We start from the raw sequence: 16,479 nt of genomic DNA, 5'->3' as shown, positions 1-16,479 counted from the left end.
TCAGTTTATTTGCTTTAACCATTTAGTGGGGTAAGGAAGTATGTACGGATGCTCCTTTGGCTGTTTTTCCATCAAGGTCAGATTTGTCAATGGGGATTTGCCTTTTTTCCCTCCCTTTACTGTTCCCTACAGGTGCGTTCGCATTTGTGGAGAGCCGTATCTATGGTTCACCAGTGACCTTTCTCCTTTGCAATAAAAAAAAAAAAAAAAAGTTTCAAAATTAAAACCTGTTTGTATTTTTTTCTTCCCCCACCCCCCTTGTCTTAGTGTCGGGATAGTTGTAAAACTTTTCCTGTGTTCCGTACTTCCATTATGTCACCATTTCGACGTCGTCTCCGTGAGATGTTGGCTCCTTTGTGTGTGTGCTTGTGTGTCGGGGGAAATACACGAATACATGCTTGTGTCGGCGTACACATAAGTCCACGCGCCTACGTCTTTTTCTTCCTTCATATGCGGGGGGAGTTAGTATACATTTATTTTCCACCCCTTGTCGTAGTATTTCGATACTAAGCGGGCATATGTACTATTTATGTGCCTATGCCTATGCGTATGTATGTGCGTGTTTTCTTTTTTCTCCTTTTTATGGGATAATTTGATATATTTGTCAATTGTTTAGTTCGTTAGCTGCACACGCGTAAATGAGTCGTTTTTCCTCCCCCACATTATTTCACCCGTCCATCCTCCGCTAGACCTACTTCAACTTTTCCCCTTTTTATCTGTCAACAAAATAGTCAAGTTTTCAAAATTGGCAAAAACGTCAAACGAGGGAACACATAAGAGAGAGAGAAAAAAAAGGCACATGTTTCCCAATGTGGTAAAGGCATCGCGCAGGGGGGGGACCTTTATGTCCCTAACGTTTTCGCAAAATGGTACTGTCCGACGTTACATGGCTGATGTTTTTTCCCGGTCGATAAGGGATAACCAACGGAAGGTATAATTTACTAACTGGTACGCCCCCCATCGAGATTGCTAACGAATTGGTAGAAGCAGCGTGTTTTACCATTTGGGAGGCTCATATTGGGTCGATTTTGTGGAATTGCACTGTTTGTGGCGTGCATGATGACGCTGGTAACCTTTCTGTTTGTCTGGAGAAAAATGCGAGTTGCACTTTGTCGTACTCAGTGCAGTGCCTATGGGCATCATTTTAGCACATCTTTACCGAAGTTCGTTCTTAACGGGTAAGAGCTCAGAGTGCCAACAGAGGGGCAAATGCTTTGGTTCGCACCATCAATGCGTTGAAGTAATAACCTGTATGCAGCGCGTTGTTGTAGAAATGGGCGTAGACAACTTCATGCATGCGCAAATGGGAAGGACGTCCCCGGATTTTCTTCCCATTTGAGCGATGTTGCGATGATCGGGGAGAAAGATCGGTGGGGCAACCTCCACATTGACGCTATGCCAATGTGTCCGAATTCGTTCCCCTCAGTTTTTCCTTTTTTTACGCACACACTGGAAAGTCGAGAAGAAAAATCTACAAATGATGTTGCGCAATTGGCTGGTACAGCAGTTGTAAAAAAGGACCATCGTGCGTGAATTCTTGGGCTAGTGTGTAATGGTAACATGTGCGTCGTGACTAATTAAACTAAATTTGACTTAAAAAATGGCTAACCAATTTGGCTACCATAAAAGGAGGTAATTTTTAAAGGTGCTTTTTTATTCTTTGTGTGTAACCATGTGACTTTACTTTTTTATTTTTTTTTTTTTCCTGCCATTTTGACATGCGCAAATTTTACAAAATGGTTGAATTTATTTGCAGGAGGGAAAAAATAAGGGTAAAATTGACATAACGAAAGGAGGGTTCCAAATTACCGTTGTTTTTCTAACTCGATGAGCAGCAATTGGGCGAGATGTTGTTTTCCTGTGTGCTGCCTCTCGAAATGTGTAGAAAAGAAAAAAATAAAATGAGCAGAAAATATGCTAGTTTCCAAAAATGGGGGAGAAAAAGTGCGCAGCAAAAATACGACGTGGGGGTGATTCCGCTTAAACGTTGGCATCTTTGGGAGTGGCGTATAGATAGCGGCAAAATGGGAAAGCAATGTAGCAGAAAGTAAGGCGAGGCGAAATATAGTGAAACGCAACGGCGCCAAATGTTGGAAGGCGAAACAAAATAACCCGTTGCACACAAAAAATGCGATTTATTTTTTTTTTCCCCCTGAGAGTTGTGTACAACTGGGCAGTCTGTATTTGCCACACGGGCCAGTTTTAATGATTCTACAAATGTCGAATATTCGCCGCGTCGTTTTTCCGTTGTATGGCGAATTGCATATTTCTCCACTTTGCCTGGGCTGTCACGGAAAACAAACAGTTCGCGGAGAAGAGGTATACACGTAGACGTGGACGTGTGGTGTGTATAGGGGTACATGTGTACACTACACACTCCTTATGCGGTACGCGTGTAAATACATATGTGCTTTTAGTCTTGCCAATTTATCACCCATTTCACACACAAATCAAATCGCAGGATACAGCTAAATGTATATGCACACACTTCACGTGAAAAAAAAAAAAAAAAAATGTCGGAAAAAATAAAATAAAATAAATAAATAAAACGGCATTCTACCACGCAAATCGCTTTTACAACAACATGGAAAAAAAAAAAAAATTAATTACACTTTCATCATTCATCCATTTTTTTGTCAACCTTTGGAAAAATACACAATTAACTATATCTGATAGAAATAACATTTTAGCTTTTATCGTCAATATTTTAGATTTACAATTTTAATTTTTTAATGGAAATAAAAGGTACATTTTCAAGTAAAATTTAATATCACAACTGTAACTGCAACATTGTCCGTGATCCGAAAGTTTGAACAATATACCGTTATAGAAGTTTACAAAAAAGTTATGTAGATTTCACGAAGCGCGCACGTCACTCCGCCTTTGCGACTGAGTACATTCGCCAAGTTTCTGCGTGTGCCACGTGTTCCCCGTCATGTGATTGATTTACACGTTTGTGTGCCACGTTTGAGTAACACCTTTGCGTTACTCCACCTTACATGGCTCCCCCCGTTGGGTGAGTCACGAACTGGCGAGCGCGACTATTTTCGTGAACATATGAAGCGGGATAATTTTGCGTCATCTCCGCTGACATATATGCATCGTTACGTAATCGCCCAGTGGTGTAGTCACCTTTTCATCCACCCATTTAGCAAAGGGGTGGTCGTTATTCTCCACTTTTAAAGCCGTTCAAATGCTTCCCCTGTTAGTCATATTTTCCGCCACCACCCCCCTACCTCATTTGAGTACATTCTTTTTTTCCCGTATATAAGTTGCTAAAAATACAAATGCATATTAAACTTGTTTACTCATTCGTTACAAAATCTTTTTGTCGTTAGATCGTTTGAACGCACACACTTTTGTGTGCGCATTTCAGTCTGCCTGTGCATCACGGCTACCTGTGTAGAGGTACTCTGGCTTGTGAGTAACTACTCCTGGCAGAACAGTGCTTGCCCACAGGGCGTGAAATGTATGCATGTGCATTCGTGTGTAATCATGTGCACATTTGTATATGTATGCATAAGTGAGCGTTTACAGTAAAATTTTGCATATTTTTTCAAATTTTATATAAGCTCACGAAATTAGAATAGAGCATGAGAAGACGCACGGAGAAGCCAAAGTCTACGCTTTCCATGTGTTTCGCATTTGCGCATGCTTCTCGTTCTTTAAAGTACGTTCCTTTGTTTATATTCCCCACTGGAACTGCCTTAAACAGTGTGTGTATATGTGTCGTATTTTTTTGGTATACATTTTTACACCTGCTTACGCCTTTTTTTTTTTTTTTTTTGCATATGCTGAAACGTGTGCAGGCTGTACGTGCACATATGTAATGTGTATATATAGTGGCATATACATACGTACGTACAGGTAATTCTACAAAGTTTTTCACTCCAGAAAAAAAGGTATGGCGCGTTGGTGAAATACTGACGTGTGGGCAAGAAGGTGTAGGCGTCCCAAGCATATCCATGCTTACATACATACGTGCGTACATGTGTGGTTATTTACTCTTACAAGCATATGCACGCCTCGCCGTGTGAGTAAAGAGCGGAGGCAGTTGCTTCCTCCTTGCCGCTCGCATACACAACACGAATAGGACTTACAGAGCATACCTGGTGTATTTTTAAAGAAATATATTTTACGATCGTTTGAAGAACGTATTTTTTTTCACACTTACATTTTTGCATTATTTTATTTATTATATTTTTTTTTGTTGCCCCTTCTTTGTTGTTTTTAATTAACCTATTAAAATTGTGCACTCCGTAGAACATTTCGCACGTTGATATACCGCGCATAGGCATTCTTACCTACACGCGTACATGCCCAATTTGCGAATGTAAAATGGTGTAAACATTTTCCGCTTGCACATATCACATTTGCAGCAGAGCATTTCTTCTGAGGAATATTTCTTTTACACGTGGGCTTTTTGGCATCTTTGTGTACTGCGTTCTGCCCATTCGATTTTATTTGGCACAGTTTGATTTGTTCTGCTATGATGTGATATTATATGATTTTATTTTATTTATTTTTTTTTTTTTCGTATGAACGCGTGAAGACATGCATTTTTATGGCACACGGAAACACACATTGATAATACGTAATCACCCTGCATGCAGCTGTCCTAATACATATTTGTTAGCTATTCCTGTGTAACGCAACATAGCTGTGGGTGTATACGCGATATGTACGATATAAGTCATATGAGGCGTACGTGACACATATGCCCCCCATGCGATATGCTGGGAATATCACGCTGGAGTGTTATTGTGTGATGTGCCTGAATTGTTTCCTTCACCGCATATTCCTGACCCTATGTTAAAAGTACATGCACATGAAAGAGGGCATCTTTTTTGCATTTTTTCTGAACCATAAGAAGTGGCAAAAATATGCTGTATAGAATGCGCTGTTATTTCGTTCTGTTTTGTTTTATGTTATGTTATTTTTTTTTTATTTTTTATTTTTACTTTGTTTAACATCCTGTTGTAGAAAATTAAAGCGCGCGCTTTTTTAGTCAACTGGTGTAAGCCATTAACCATATGTGATAAGTTCACCTTTTTTTTTTTTTTTTTTTTTGCATTCACATCATTTTTTTTTTTTTTTGTCCGCTTTATTCTGTGCGAGGTATTAGCACGCAGTCATACACATGCGCGATTGCGTACTGGTGATATACGTCTTTGTGTAACGTTCGTTCGCGTGATGCATATACGTGCGGATGCATACGTTCGTGGGCGTATAAAGTAGGACACATACGTGTATACATGTATACATCCATGCTTGATTACGTACATGCGAACATACATGTGTACGTACATACGCATATACCTACGCATATGCATTTTTCCGTTTTTTTCACCTCTCCCGGGCATCTAAAACATGCACATATTTGAGTAAAAAATTCGTGCCCATCCCCCACTGTGTTGTCACGGGCATCGCGATTAGTGTTCATTAAAAAAAAAAAAAGCAAGCAAAATAAAGCATAATCAACAAATGCGTGATAACGAGAGATAGGAAAAAAATTTATTCAACTGTTTTTTGCGCAACCTTTTTACATGACATAAAAAAACATCCTTTCTTTTTACGTTTTGATATTTTTTTACATCCGTTTGTATGAGTCTACATGTGCATATTTTTTCCGTTGATATTCTTGCGCGTGTACGTGTATGTTTTGTATGCATGGTATGTACGCTTGTTAAGTTAGCTACTTGTGTGCCAGTTAAGGAACACTCCGTGCTCGCGAAGGAATGGACCATTTTGCAATTCTTTCGTGGACGGCCTCCCTTTTTTGAACGTTCTGTCGATATATTGCCAGATCGACGAACGCATTTTTTTTTTGTGCCCCGTTTTGTTGACCCTTTGCCCGGTAAAGCGGCGCTCCCATTCATGCGCTAAAAATAGCCACACATGGGATGCCTGTGTGAATGTATGTATGAATATATATAAATATATACATAATTATACATATACATATATATGTGCATATATGTATCTATATGTTCGTGCATGTGTCCTGCGCGCGCGCTGAGTGATGTCACACTTTTGTACATTTGCGAAATAACTTGCCGCTCCGCGAACGTCGCAGAACGGGCCACACTTTCCGACAGCGGCCGTATTCCTCACCGCGCATACGTATGCCGTGTATTGGCACGCGTGTACAGGTATCCACACCACATCCACTTTGTTATGTTCCATTTTTTCCGCCTCTGCATTTTCTGTTAAACGAGATTTACTTAAACTTCGAAAGAAATTTTGAAAAAAAAAGCGGCGAAAAGTGGCATATTTTACCCAGCGTTACACCCATAACCCCATACCGTGGCAATTTTAGCACCGCTACACCTTTTCCGTTTACACGTATTTACATTTTTTCTAAACAAAATTGGCTGCATAATTTGCTACTGCGCGGTATTTTTATATTCATTTATTTTTACTTTATTTTATTCTACTTTATTTATTTTTTTTTTTTTGTGAACCCCCTGAGTTTGTTCATTTTCTACGTAAATATTTGATAGCTTCCGCACATTGTTTATTGCTTCCTATTTTTTCTGTTATTTATAATACACCGAAGAGGAGAGAAAATAAAAGAAAACAGCCGCTGCGGAGCACGTACAGAGAAATAGCACCGAATCCTGCGCAGCAGCGCACAAAAATACACAAGTACAAATAGCGGCGGTGGCCCACAGGTGCTATAATAAGTACATCCTACATGCGGCGCGCTGCATGTCGTAGTTATATATGTGCATAGGAGTGTACGCGAAATACGTTTTATTTCAAGCGTGGTATATAAATACGGCAAGGGAATGCAAAAATACATGTATGCATTTATATATATGTATTATGTGTTATATACCACGAGCCAATACGCACAATACCGCAGGGTACGTACATATAACATGTGATGGATCGACCGAGCGTGTCATATATATTTATGTGACATGTACAATTTGATTGTGGCCTAATTAATTTTATATGAATCAGCGTATTCCCTGAAAAAATTTTATACCTTTTTGTTTATTTTTTATTTTTCGAAAAATATTTTTTTTCTATGCTCTTCATTTCTTTCTTGTTTTTAAAACATGTACACCACATATGTATATATAGTTACATATTTGAGTTGTGAATATGTGCCATGTATTATGTATGTATAATCCCCCACCCCTCTGTATGTATACATGAGTGTAAACATTATATATACATTTCTTTAATGTACTAAGTGAGATAATTCTACATAAACGCTTCATTTGAAGTTTTTCACACCTATTTTTTCCTCTTTTTTTTTTTTTGTTTCACCAGTGAAGTATATGAGTAACTGGGATACATGTCATGTATTTAATATATATTATAGAATTTTTTCCTCTATTTTTGTTTTTCCCTTTTTTGTGTGCCCCAAAATTTGTATGAACGAGGAAGAGGCTAGCTAGCAGCAGCGTATGCGTGGGTTAGTCATACGTATGTACATATGCATATGTACGTATGTACATTGACGTGGAACCTATCGCCCTTCACACTTTCTGTTTGTCGTAGCCGCGGAGAGAACCCACGGTATCATTCATTTTTGTATGCGCGCAAACAAGTGGGGCAAACATACCTGCAGTACTGGCCGCGTAGCTATAAGCATATTTATAGTGTACGTCCGTTAACCTCCGGCATACACATTTTGCCAACTACGTATAGAAAAAAAAAATACGTACGAGGAAAAAAGATACACCCTCTTTTTTTTCGTGGCACTTAATGAAATATTATATGTACGGAAAAAGTGAATTTTCCTTTTTTCCATTCTTGTATATTTTTTTTTTATGTTTTGAGAATACTTCCTAAAATTATAATCCTTTTTTGTGTGACTTTTGCGCTTTGTGGAGTTATGCGGATGCCGGAACGGAATGCAATAATGCATAGTACGCAGTAAAGTTGCATATATATGTTCTGAGAGCTGCATGCGCAATCCGTTCGTGTAGAAATACAGGAACTGTGTCACACGTGTAGCGTATAAAAGCTACCCGGAAGTATTTGTTTATTTCCTTTTTCCATTTTTTGCACCCCCTCTGAATTAATGAACCAAGTAATTGTGTGTCCCAACTTCTGCCTGCGTGTTGGGACTGTATGTTAATGTTTGAACATTTTTTGAACCCGTTTTTTTAAATATTATTTTTATATGTACAATTAGAGCACCCATTTTCCCGCTGTTTTGTATTTCCACCTCTTTTTTTTTTTTCCTTTTTTTTCCGATTTTTTTCCATTCTTTTCCCAATTTATTCTTTTTTTTTTTTTTCTTACCCTATTTTGCGCGCTTAATCCTTGTATCCTTTTTTAAATTTGCTTAAAAAAAAATTAACCGTCCGTATTTTATGAGTAATTAAGCCATATATCGCGCAGAACATTTGCGAAGTTTTGTGTGTTTTTGTAACACGTGTGCCTTGCATGAGTAGGTGACGTAAAGTTTGATTAAAAAGTTGAACTTTGCGAAACTGGCCCAGTAGACCTACACGCCTGTGTCTGTGAGCGCTTGTGTATGTGCTAAAACACATGTGCACATTTGCGCGGAATTGAGACGCAACGCGTTAGGCGGCACAGCAAACCTTAGGCTGCAATCCCGTCTTAAGGACTTTATAGATGGGAGCAGACTGGGGAGTATGTTTTGTTAGTCGTGCGTGCAACCATTTTGTACATAACCGTAGACATGCTTCGTCGCTTGTTTGTTTGCGGTATGTTTGTGGTTCGTTCGCGTTTAGCATACCATGCTTCGTTTGTTTTGCGTTGTTTCATTGTTGCTTGTTTTGTACGCTTGTTTAATTTTTTTCCTTGTTTACCCCCCTTTTGTTTAATTACCCATTTGTTTAATTACCCATTTGTTTAATTTTCCTTTTTGTTTAATTTCCCTTATTGTTTATTTTCCCATTTTGTTTAATTTTCTTTTTGTTTTATTATTGCAGTTTTCCAGCATTTTAACATGAAATTTTTTTTTTTCTATTTTTTTTTTTTTGGGTAACTATTTTTGAACAAACAAATGTTTATTTTTTTTTTTTTTTTGGGTAACAATTTTTGAACAAAGAAATGTGTATTTTTTTTTTTTTTTTTTGGGTAGCTATTTTTAAACAAACAACTGTGTATTTTTTTTTTTTTTTTTTTGGGTAGCTATTTTTAAACAAACAACTGTGTATTTTTTTTTATATTTTTTTTTGGGTAGCTATTTTTGAACAAAGAAATGTGTATTTTTTTTTTTTTTTTTTTTTGGGTAGCTATTTTTAAACATAGAAATGTGTATTTTTTTTATTTTTTTTTGGGTAGCTATTTTTAAACAAACAACTGTGTATTTTTTTTATTTTTTTTTGGGTAGCTATTTTTGAACAAAGAAATGTGTATTTTTTTTATTTTTTTTTTTCCCAGTAACTTTGAAGTGTACATAGCCCTTGAGTATATGTACATGTTGTAGAAATTAAGATTGTCTTTTTTTTTTTTTTTTTTTTTTTAACGCATATAACTTTCCCATTTTGTGTTTTTGTTTTTGCATTTTCTCGTCACCTTTTAATGCATGTGCTTTTTTTAAAAATTGCATCAAGCCGTGTAATATGTAAACACGTGCATGTGCATACATAGCAGTGTAAGTTTGTGAAGAGAACGTTGCATTTGTTTGCCTGCCCTTTCAATCCCCCTTCCCCGTTGAGGGAAACCAATCTAGACAGACAATAGACAGAGGGAATAATTGCATTTATGCCAGGGCCTCTAGCAAAGGAGAGCACACGCGTGAATCCCTATGTTTTAAATTTGCATTAACTTTATTTTTTAAGTTAAATGTATTTTTTTAGACAATTTTGCACAAATCTGAAGTTTTGTTTTTTCAATTTTTTTCTGCCCCTTCTAAGCGTTTAACTCGCGTTCGCGTATTTTTTTTTTTTTTTTTTTGCGTCGTTCGTGTGTTTCATTTCCATGTTGTTCGTATTTTTTTTGTTATCTGTTTGGTAAACTTGGCGATTCAGCTTTCCCGCCATTTTTTTTTATTTTCCATTTGGTTTACACGCCCGTCCTTTTTCCCCTCCCGTACGTCTAACCAATCGCCTCGACAATGTTCTCCCTAAGAAGTAGCTCTAACAGCAACAAGAAGCAACCCATTGAGGTGGATGGAAATGGGAAGGGAGCCACAAGCAACAAGGGGGAAACCGAACAGGAGGAAGATGACCAAGTAAAGAATTTGTACAATGAAAATCCATTAGCCAATGTAGAAAGTTATATGGATTATGTGCAGCAAGAGACACAGGTTTATCCAATCAGCAGAACTACCACCCCCCATCAGATCAACATTGGAAGTATGGAAAGTGTCCATGAGGATGACGGGACCTTTAACCCGATTGCACAATCGTCAACACTGTTATCTCATGATGAGGATGAGCTAGCCAAAGATATAAACGAGAATGACGATGAGAATGAGGAAGGGGTGATGCGAAGACAGACCAGAAATGTCAACAGAAATGAGTACCCTCTTAGTGGTGAGCAGAGGGGTGAGGAGGATATTATGTTCGATTCGGGAGGAGTGAGGGAATCTGGTATAAATGAAAAGAGACAGAATTCCCCGAGGGATGAGGCCATGCAGGGTGTGTGCGCTCCACAGGATGACAGCGTCCACATGGAGAATAATGTTAGCTACGGTAATGGTGAAAGTGAAAGTGGACAGCAGTTTGACCCCAATTGTGAGAAGGAGGAGCCCGCTGAGGGAAAGGAGATCGAAGCGGACGTCGAAGTGGACGAAGATAAAATGGGGAAATTGCCCCTCGAGCAGAATAACAGAGTGGAGGGAGTCAGTGTAGGGTCGCATGTAGAGGAGTCACGCCTCCATAACGAACTGGTACCCACATTTAACGAAGGGAAGCCAAACGATGGTGAGCCCAATCCGGATGAGAACAGTCTAAACGCCCTCCAACATAGGAACGAAATGTGCAAAAATGAAGAATCGAAGGAAAAATTCGACGAGTCGTTAATTAGTGAAAGCTGTGTATACAACGAGGATGAACAAGTAAAATCGGAGAATCAGCTGGATGGTAAATTGAACGTTGACATGCAAAGGAAGAATGAAAACAGTGAAGGGAACAGCAACGAGCATTTTAAGAATTCATTAGTAAAAGATATGTTAATGCAGAAGGAGAGTGGTACTGAACATCCTTCCCCCATTGACCAGAACAAAACACTTTCCTTGATAGATAACCTCCTTAGCATTAAGGGGGAGGAGGGGGTGAAGAACCAGTGTGGGAAATTATTCCCAGAGGATAGAAGAGACCCGGTTAGCAATGCCTATGGAAGTGTGCCCATTGTGAATGAATCGATTGCGGGTGGAAACCCATGCGGAGGGGCGCATGTAGCAGGGGGAATCCCCGCACATGTGCACGGCGGTGGTGTCGATCCTGTTGCTGGTGTTGGGAAGAGTGCCTACATGAGCCATAGGGAGACCCCCATTAATGAGTGCGTAGGGAATGGTGCCGTGAGAAACAACCTAGTAGGAAGCAACCCCGTTGGAAGTAACCATGTTGGAGGTAACCTTGTAGGGAGTAACCTTGTAGGTGGTGCCCCATTTGGAAGTACCCCCTTTGGCAGCCTCCCGAGCGGAGGAATATACGAGGGCTACGCCATGGCCAGCAAAGAAGCCCAGAATAAAAGTGAAAACATAAGGAAGTCGAAAATCATGTGCCTGAGCTACCTACGTATATTGAAGCGATTAACCTCCATCTGGAGTGAAACGAACAAGTCCTTCGAATACCATTTTGTGAATATCCTGAACAACGTTGAAATGAACAACTTGGATGTGTACCTGTGCTGTTTTTCGAATATAAGAATATCTGCAGCGAAAAGTTTGTTCCTTGATTCGATTGTTGAATGCATGGACGAGCTGGAGATTATAAAGAAGTTAAAAAGCGTGCAGGGTAAGGAGGAGAATAACCTGTATGATAAGAGCACTTCCTTCAGTTCTTCTTCCTCAAGTGGAAATAATAAAAATGGGAAAAGTGAAATGTTAAAACAGATCATGGATGAAGTAGAGAGTAACTTATCCAAAGATATTGTCGACGAGATGCATGACTTGTCCTTGAGGAATCCCTACGTCAGTAGCACTTACCATGGGAACAACAGTGTGAGTAATGTTATGCCAGCAGGACCTCCCCATGTGGAGGATGGAGAGCCTAGCGTATTGTCCCTGTACAGCTGTGCGAATAGGAAGGGTAGCGGTAACCACAACGTGTGTAACGATTCAAGTGGAAACGTCGATTTGAAAAGGGGCAAAGACTTCCAAACCTGCGGAGGTAGGAGTCAGTGCGGTGTATCTGGTGCCTGCTCAGGTGGGGCAGCATCTGCCGGTGGGGGAAGCTTCCCCAGTTACGCTTGCAACTCGCATGGCAACCACTTCGCCTGCCCCAGTGGACACATGCACAGCAACTGCTTAGGCAACAACGGTAACAACAAGGTGAACCCCCTGAGTAATAACTACAGCGCGAATATGATGGGTGTGGCTGGAAATAACCCTCTAAGCTATAGCAACAGCTTCGGTTCCGCCTCCAACTCGTGCAAGAAGAAATGCAGCTACTCGGATGAAAATATTCTGAACAAATTGAACGTCAGCATAGACTACAATTCGTATAACGACTACAGTAACAACTACATTCAGGAGGCCGAGAAGGTGGTAGAGAAATACAAGAATCTGAGCAAGCTCAATTCGAAGGAGAGTGAAAATATGTATAGTACATGCAGCCAGTCCAGTGTGAACGACGTCGGTAACGCTAATGTGAATGCCTATTTGCATTTTAAATCGTTTTTGGCGGAGTATGCAAATATGCAAAAGGGAGGCGGTGCAGAGAAGAACAAATTGAAGGATGGAGACTTGACCTCCAGTGACTTGAGCTTTTTGCGCTGTCTCTGCGCGCATTTGTGCGGATCCGGCAGATGGGAGGTGAGTTTCATCTCATAATGTGTTGCACAATGGGGACGTTCTTGTGATAGGTGCATAGCAACTAGTGGGTGCTCATTTTTCTGTGTCATGCGTAGCTAGTAAATGATTCATTGTTATGACAAGCATCATTTTATTTTTTATTTTTTTTTCCACTTCGTCCTCCTCCTGCAGGATAATGGACCCAACCACGTATTCTCTCATGAGAAGGACGTGAACAAATTTCTCCAGGAGTACAAACTTAGTGACGAGGACAACTTTGACGAGAGGGAGTACTATACGAAATACGGACGAAGCGGCAACAAAGGAGGCATCCTAAGCGGATGTGATGGTAACGCCAATTTTTCATCGAACAGTTTTCAGAGTATAATGAGGAAGAGAAAGTTGAGGGACACGTCTGGTGCGCACCATCATCAGAATTATCACTCTATGCAGAAATGTAGCGGAACCAGTGTAGGGGGTGCGGTGGGGAATGCAAGCGGGGTCACAGATTTGGGGGGAAACTCCACAGGTGTGGGTAGCTATGACCTGAACTACCTCCTAAGTAACACGAATTTGCTGAAGAAGTTGAAGTTTAATTTGTTGGAGGAAAAGAAGGGTGGCGTTGGAAACGTTAACGGTGTTGTAGGGGAAGGTAGCCTGCCCGGAAGCAGCGGCAACAGCCTGCTTGGGGTTATAGACTTCTTGAAGAAGGATTCCAACGACTACTCCGTGGAGGAGAACGGCGGCCCGCACATGAATACGAGAAGAAGCGTGGCCAACAAGAATAACATGAAAAACTACAAGGATATGTTGAATCTGTCTCAGGAAATTTTGGGCAAGAAGGGAACCAACGGAGGTGCATCTGCAGCTGCAGCTGGATCGTCCTCACCGTACAAAAATGGGAACGGTCGTGACCGCGAAAGAGAGCGCGATTCTGACATTTTTCAACATCAAAACTACCCTCTGCATCATCCTTCTCTCCGACACCACCACATAAACCCCAGCGCATTGTACGACTTTATAATGAACACAAATACTTCCTCCAGTGGATATATGGAGAATTCGCTGCGTCATCCAGGGAGCCTCCTTATGAACAGCCAGAACGGGAACCATGGAAATGACAGTAACCTGCGGGAGAATGGAAGCGGTCACCACAACAACAGCATTGGTAATAACAATAATGGCACGAGCACCACGACGGCGAACGGACTACAGAAGAAAAGCAGCTACGATTTCAGTGCAGATTATAATTCAAAGATGAGTGCCAATGAGTCGGAGTTATCACTAAGCAATAACGATAATAGTAGTGAGCTATTGTTGGGTAGTGGCAAAATGGAGGGAGGGTCGTCTGTAGCTGCTGGGTTAGGTAGTGGTATCTCTGCAGGTGGGGTGCACGGAGGGATGAGTCCCTACAAACATAGTAAGAATGAAAATGGAAAGACAGTTGGAATGAATACCCCCAATGGTGGAAGTAAGAATATGAAAAATTTGAAAAGTTCCTCTACCATCGCGCCAGTGCAAGCAACGAACTATGGAATGGGGAAATTGAAGTATGAAATGCCTGTTGGTGTGAACCCAAATGATGACAAAGTGAAGGGAGTTTATTTTTCCAAGTCGCCAAGAGGAGTTGGTAAGTGGAATGCGTACTTTCAGATAGCGAATAATAAGAGGCTCTTTACGAGCTTCAGTGTGAGCAAGTACGGATACAACGAGGCCAGGAAGTTGTCTATTTTGAAAAGAACCGAGTGGGAAAAGGAATACAGACACCACACCGATTTGAAGAACGCAGAGGTGAAGAAGGGGAAGAAGAAATCTAATAATTACCACCACCAGCAAGAACAGGCGCAACAACAGCCGCAACGACACCACGATGTTAACGGCAATTTGGTGAAAAATAATGTTAAAGGTTTGCCAAAGGGGAATAACAACCATTCAATAAATTCCAACAGTGAGGAGTCCATATCGTACGGGAAGGAAAACAAATTGAATGAGGACAGCAGTCTGATGTATTCGAATGACGACGAGGAGGGATGCTTAATTAGCGACAAACTGGCGGCAGACATTTCGAGTGAGCTGAACGATTTGGGCGACTTGAACCATCTGAACGGTCTGAACGGTCTGAACAATCTGAACGGTTTTGACGATTCGCATGTTTTATCTGGTGGGGGTGGGAAGAAGGTGAATAAGTTAAGCATGTCCAGTGGGAATAATGGCAACAGTGGGGGAGGAGGTAATGTTGCTACAGCTGGGGTGGGGGTCGGCGAAGGAAACAATTTGGACGACAATATGGACTTCTTCATCGAGTGTACGAAGGACGATAATGATGTGTTTAACTCCATGGATCTTCTGCGTTCAAGTTTGAATGGCGTGGCCCCAGATGACAGTAATAATAATAATGATGGGAAAGGCCCCTCCAGGAGAAGCGCCCTCAACGGTAGTGGGAAGTTCCCCTCGAATTCGCTAGTAGATTCCTATGGCAGCGGGGCAGAGAACAACAACACCATGAACAACAGCAACAACAGGAACCACAGCAACAACAGCAAGGAGTCCGTGAACTCCTCCAGGGTGCTGTCCAACTCGATTGGGTTGCCAAACAAGTACATCCGCAATTTGCAATTTCCTGCGATTGATTCGCACACGGTGAGCAACTTTTTGGAGGCCGTCACGGACGACCAGAAAATTTCATCTTAGGGGGGGAAGCGACCAAGTGGTCAAGCAACGTCCGAAAGGGGCATGTGTGTGTATTTACATGCGCCTCTGCATTTGCATTGGTAGCTTTTTTTTTCTTTTTTTTAACTCCAAGGTTGCGCCATTGTTTTGTGCCTACCACAATAGCACTATTGTCCATAGAACATTTTGGATAATTTTGCTTTTTTTTTTTAACATTTTTTTTTTTGTGCAAATGTTTTGTATCATCATCCGTGCATACACAGATTTGTACACGCGTGGCGCACGCGCCAACTGTTATGTTGTATGTACCTTTAAACAAATCCCTTTTTAAGTTCCAGCTACGTTAACATAACAGTTTACTTGGGCGTGCACTTTCCCCATCATGCTTTAGGAGGGAAGGAGAAACGGCCCATTGGGCAGACAGATTAATACTCCGTGTTCGTTTTTATGACCCACACGTGGGGTCACACACATATGGGTATATTTTTGCCTTAAAGTAGGCACCGTTTGGGGAGCAAATTGTGATAAAAATGGAAAGTGTTTTTTAAGTTAAAAAAAAGGTGACAGAGGGGTGGACGCAAAAGTGTACACTTGAGAAGCAACACGTGGAGGTGCACATTTTGCAGGTCAAATAAGCTTCACCTATATCAGGATGCCCTCAAAAAGGTGAACCGTTTGTAGAGCTTCCCTTCGTCCATTGTGATAAGATTATGTCTTCTTTAAAGCGCAGTTACTGTGCGCCACTAAGGAGAGGTACTTGTGTATGCCCATGCATGAGATTCTTATGTTATTAATTATCTACTGGATCTACAGATCAGCTTTTCGCTGCAAACTCGTTAGGGGCCGTACAAAATGGGATACACAAGTACGTGCATACATATAAGTACGTCTTGTGTAAGCAAGTGGAAGCATCT

At 40.7% G+C, this 16,479-nt stretch overlaps 1 protein-coding gene across 1 annotated transcript; it reads left to right on the top strand.

Moving 5' to 3' along the window:
* Positions 1 to 10,051: 10,051 nt before the first annotated feature.
* PCOAH_00023990 (Uncharacterized protein) lies at positions 10,052 to 15,586 on the top strand (the record flags this gene model as incomplete). The annotated part of the gene is made up of 2 exons (XM_020059204.1): positions 10,052 to 12,916; positions 13,088 to 15,586. 2 exons carry the CDS (start codon positions 10,052 to 10,054, stop codon positions 15,584 to 15,586), a joined length of 5,364 nt encoding a protein of 1,787 aa, XP_019914706.1.
* Between the last annotated feature and the right edge of the window lie 893 nt (positions 15,587 to 16,479).

The sequence above is a fragment of the Plasmodium coatneyi genome, chromosome 9, assembly GCF_001680005.1.
Source record: "Plasmodium coatneyi strain Hackeri chromosome 9, complete sequence".
In the NCBI taxonomy this organism is placed as follows: domain Eukaryota; phylum Apicomplexa; class Aconoidasida; order Haemosporida; family Plasmodiidae; genus Plasmodium; species Plasmodium coatneyi.
The sequence above is the reverse complement of the archived record's forward strand: the minus strand, read 5'-3'. Positions and strand labels throughout refer to the sequence as shown.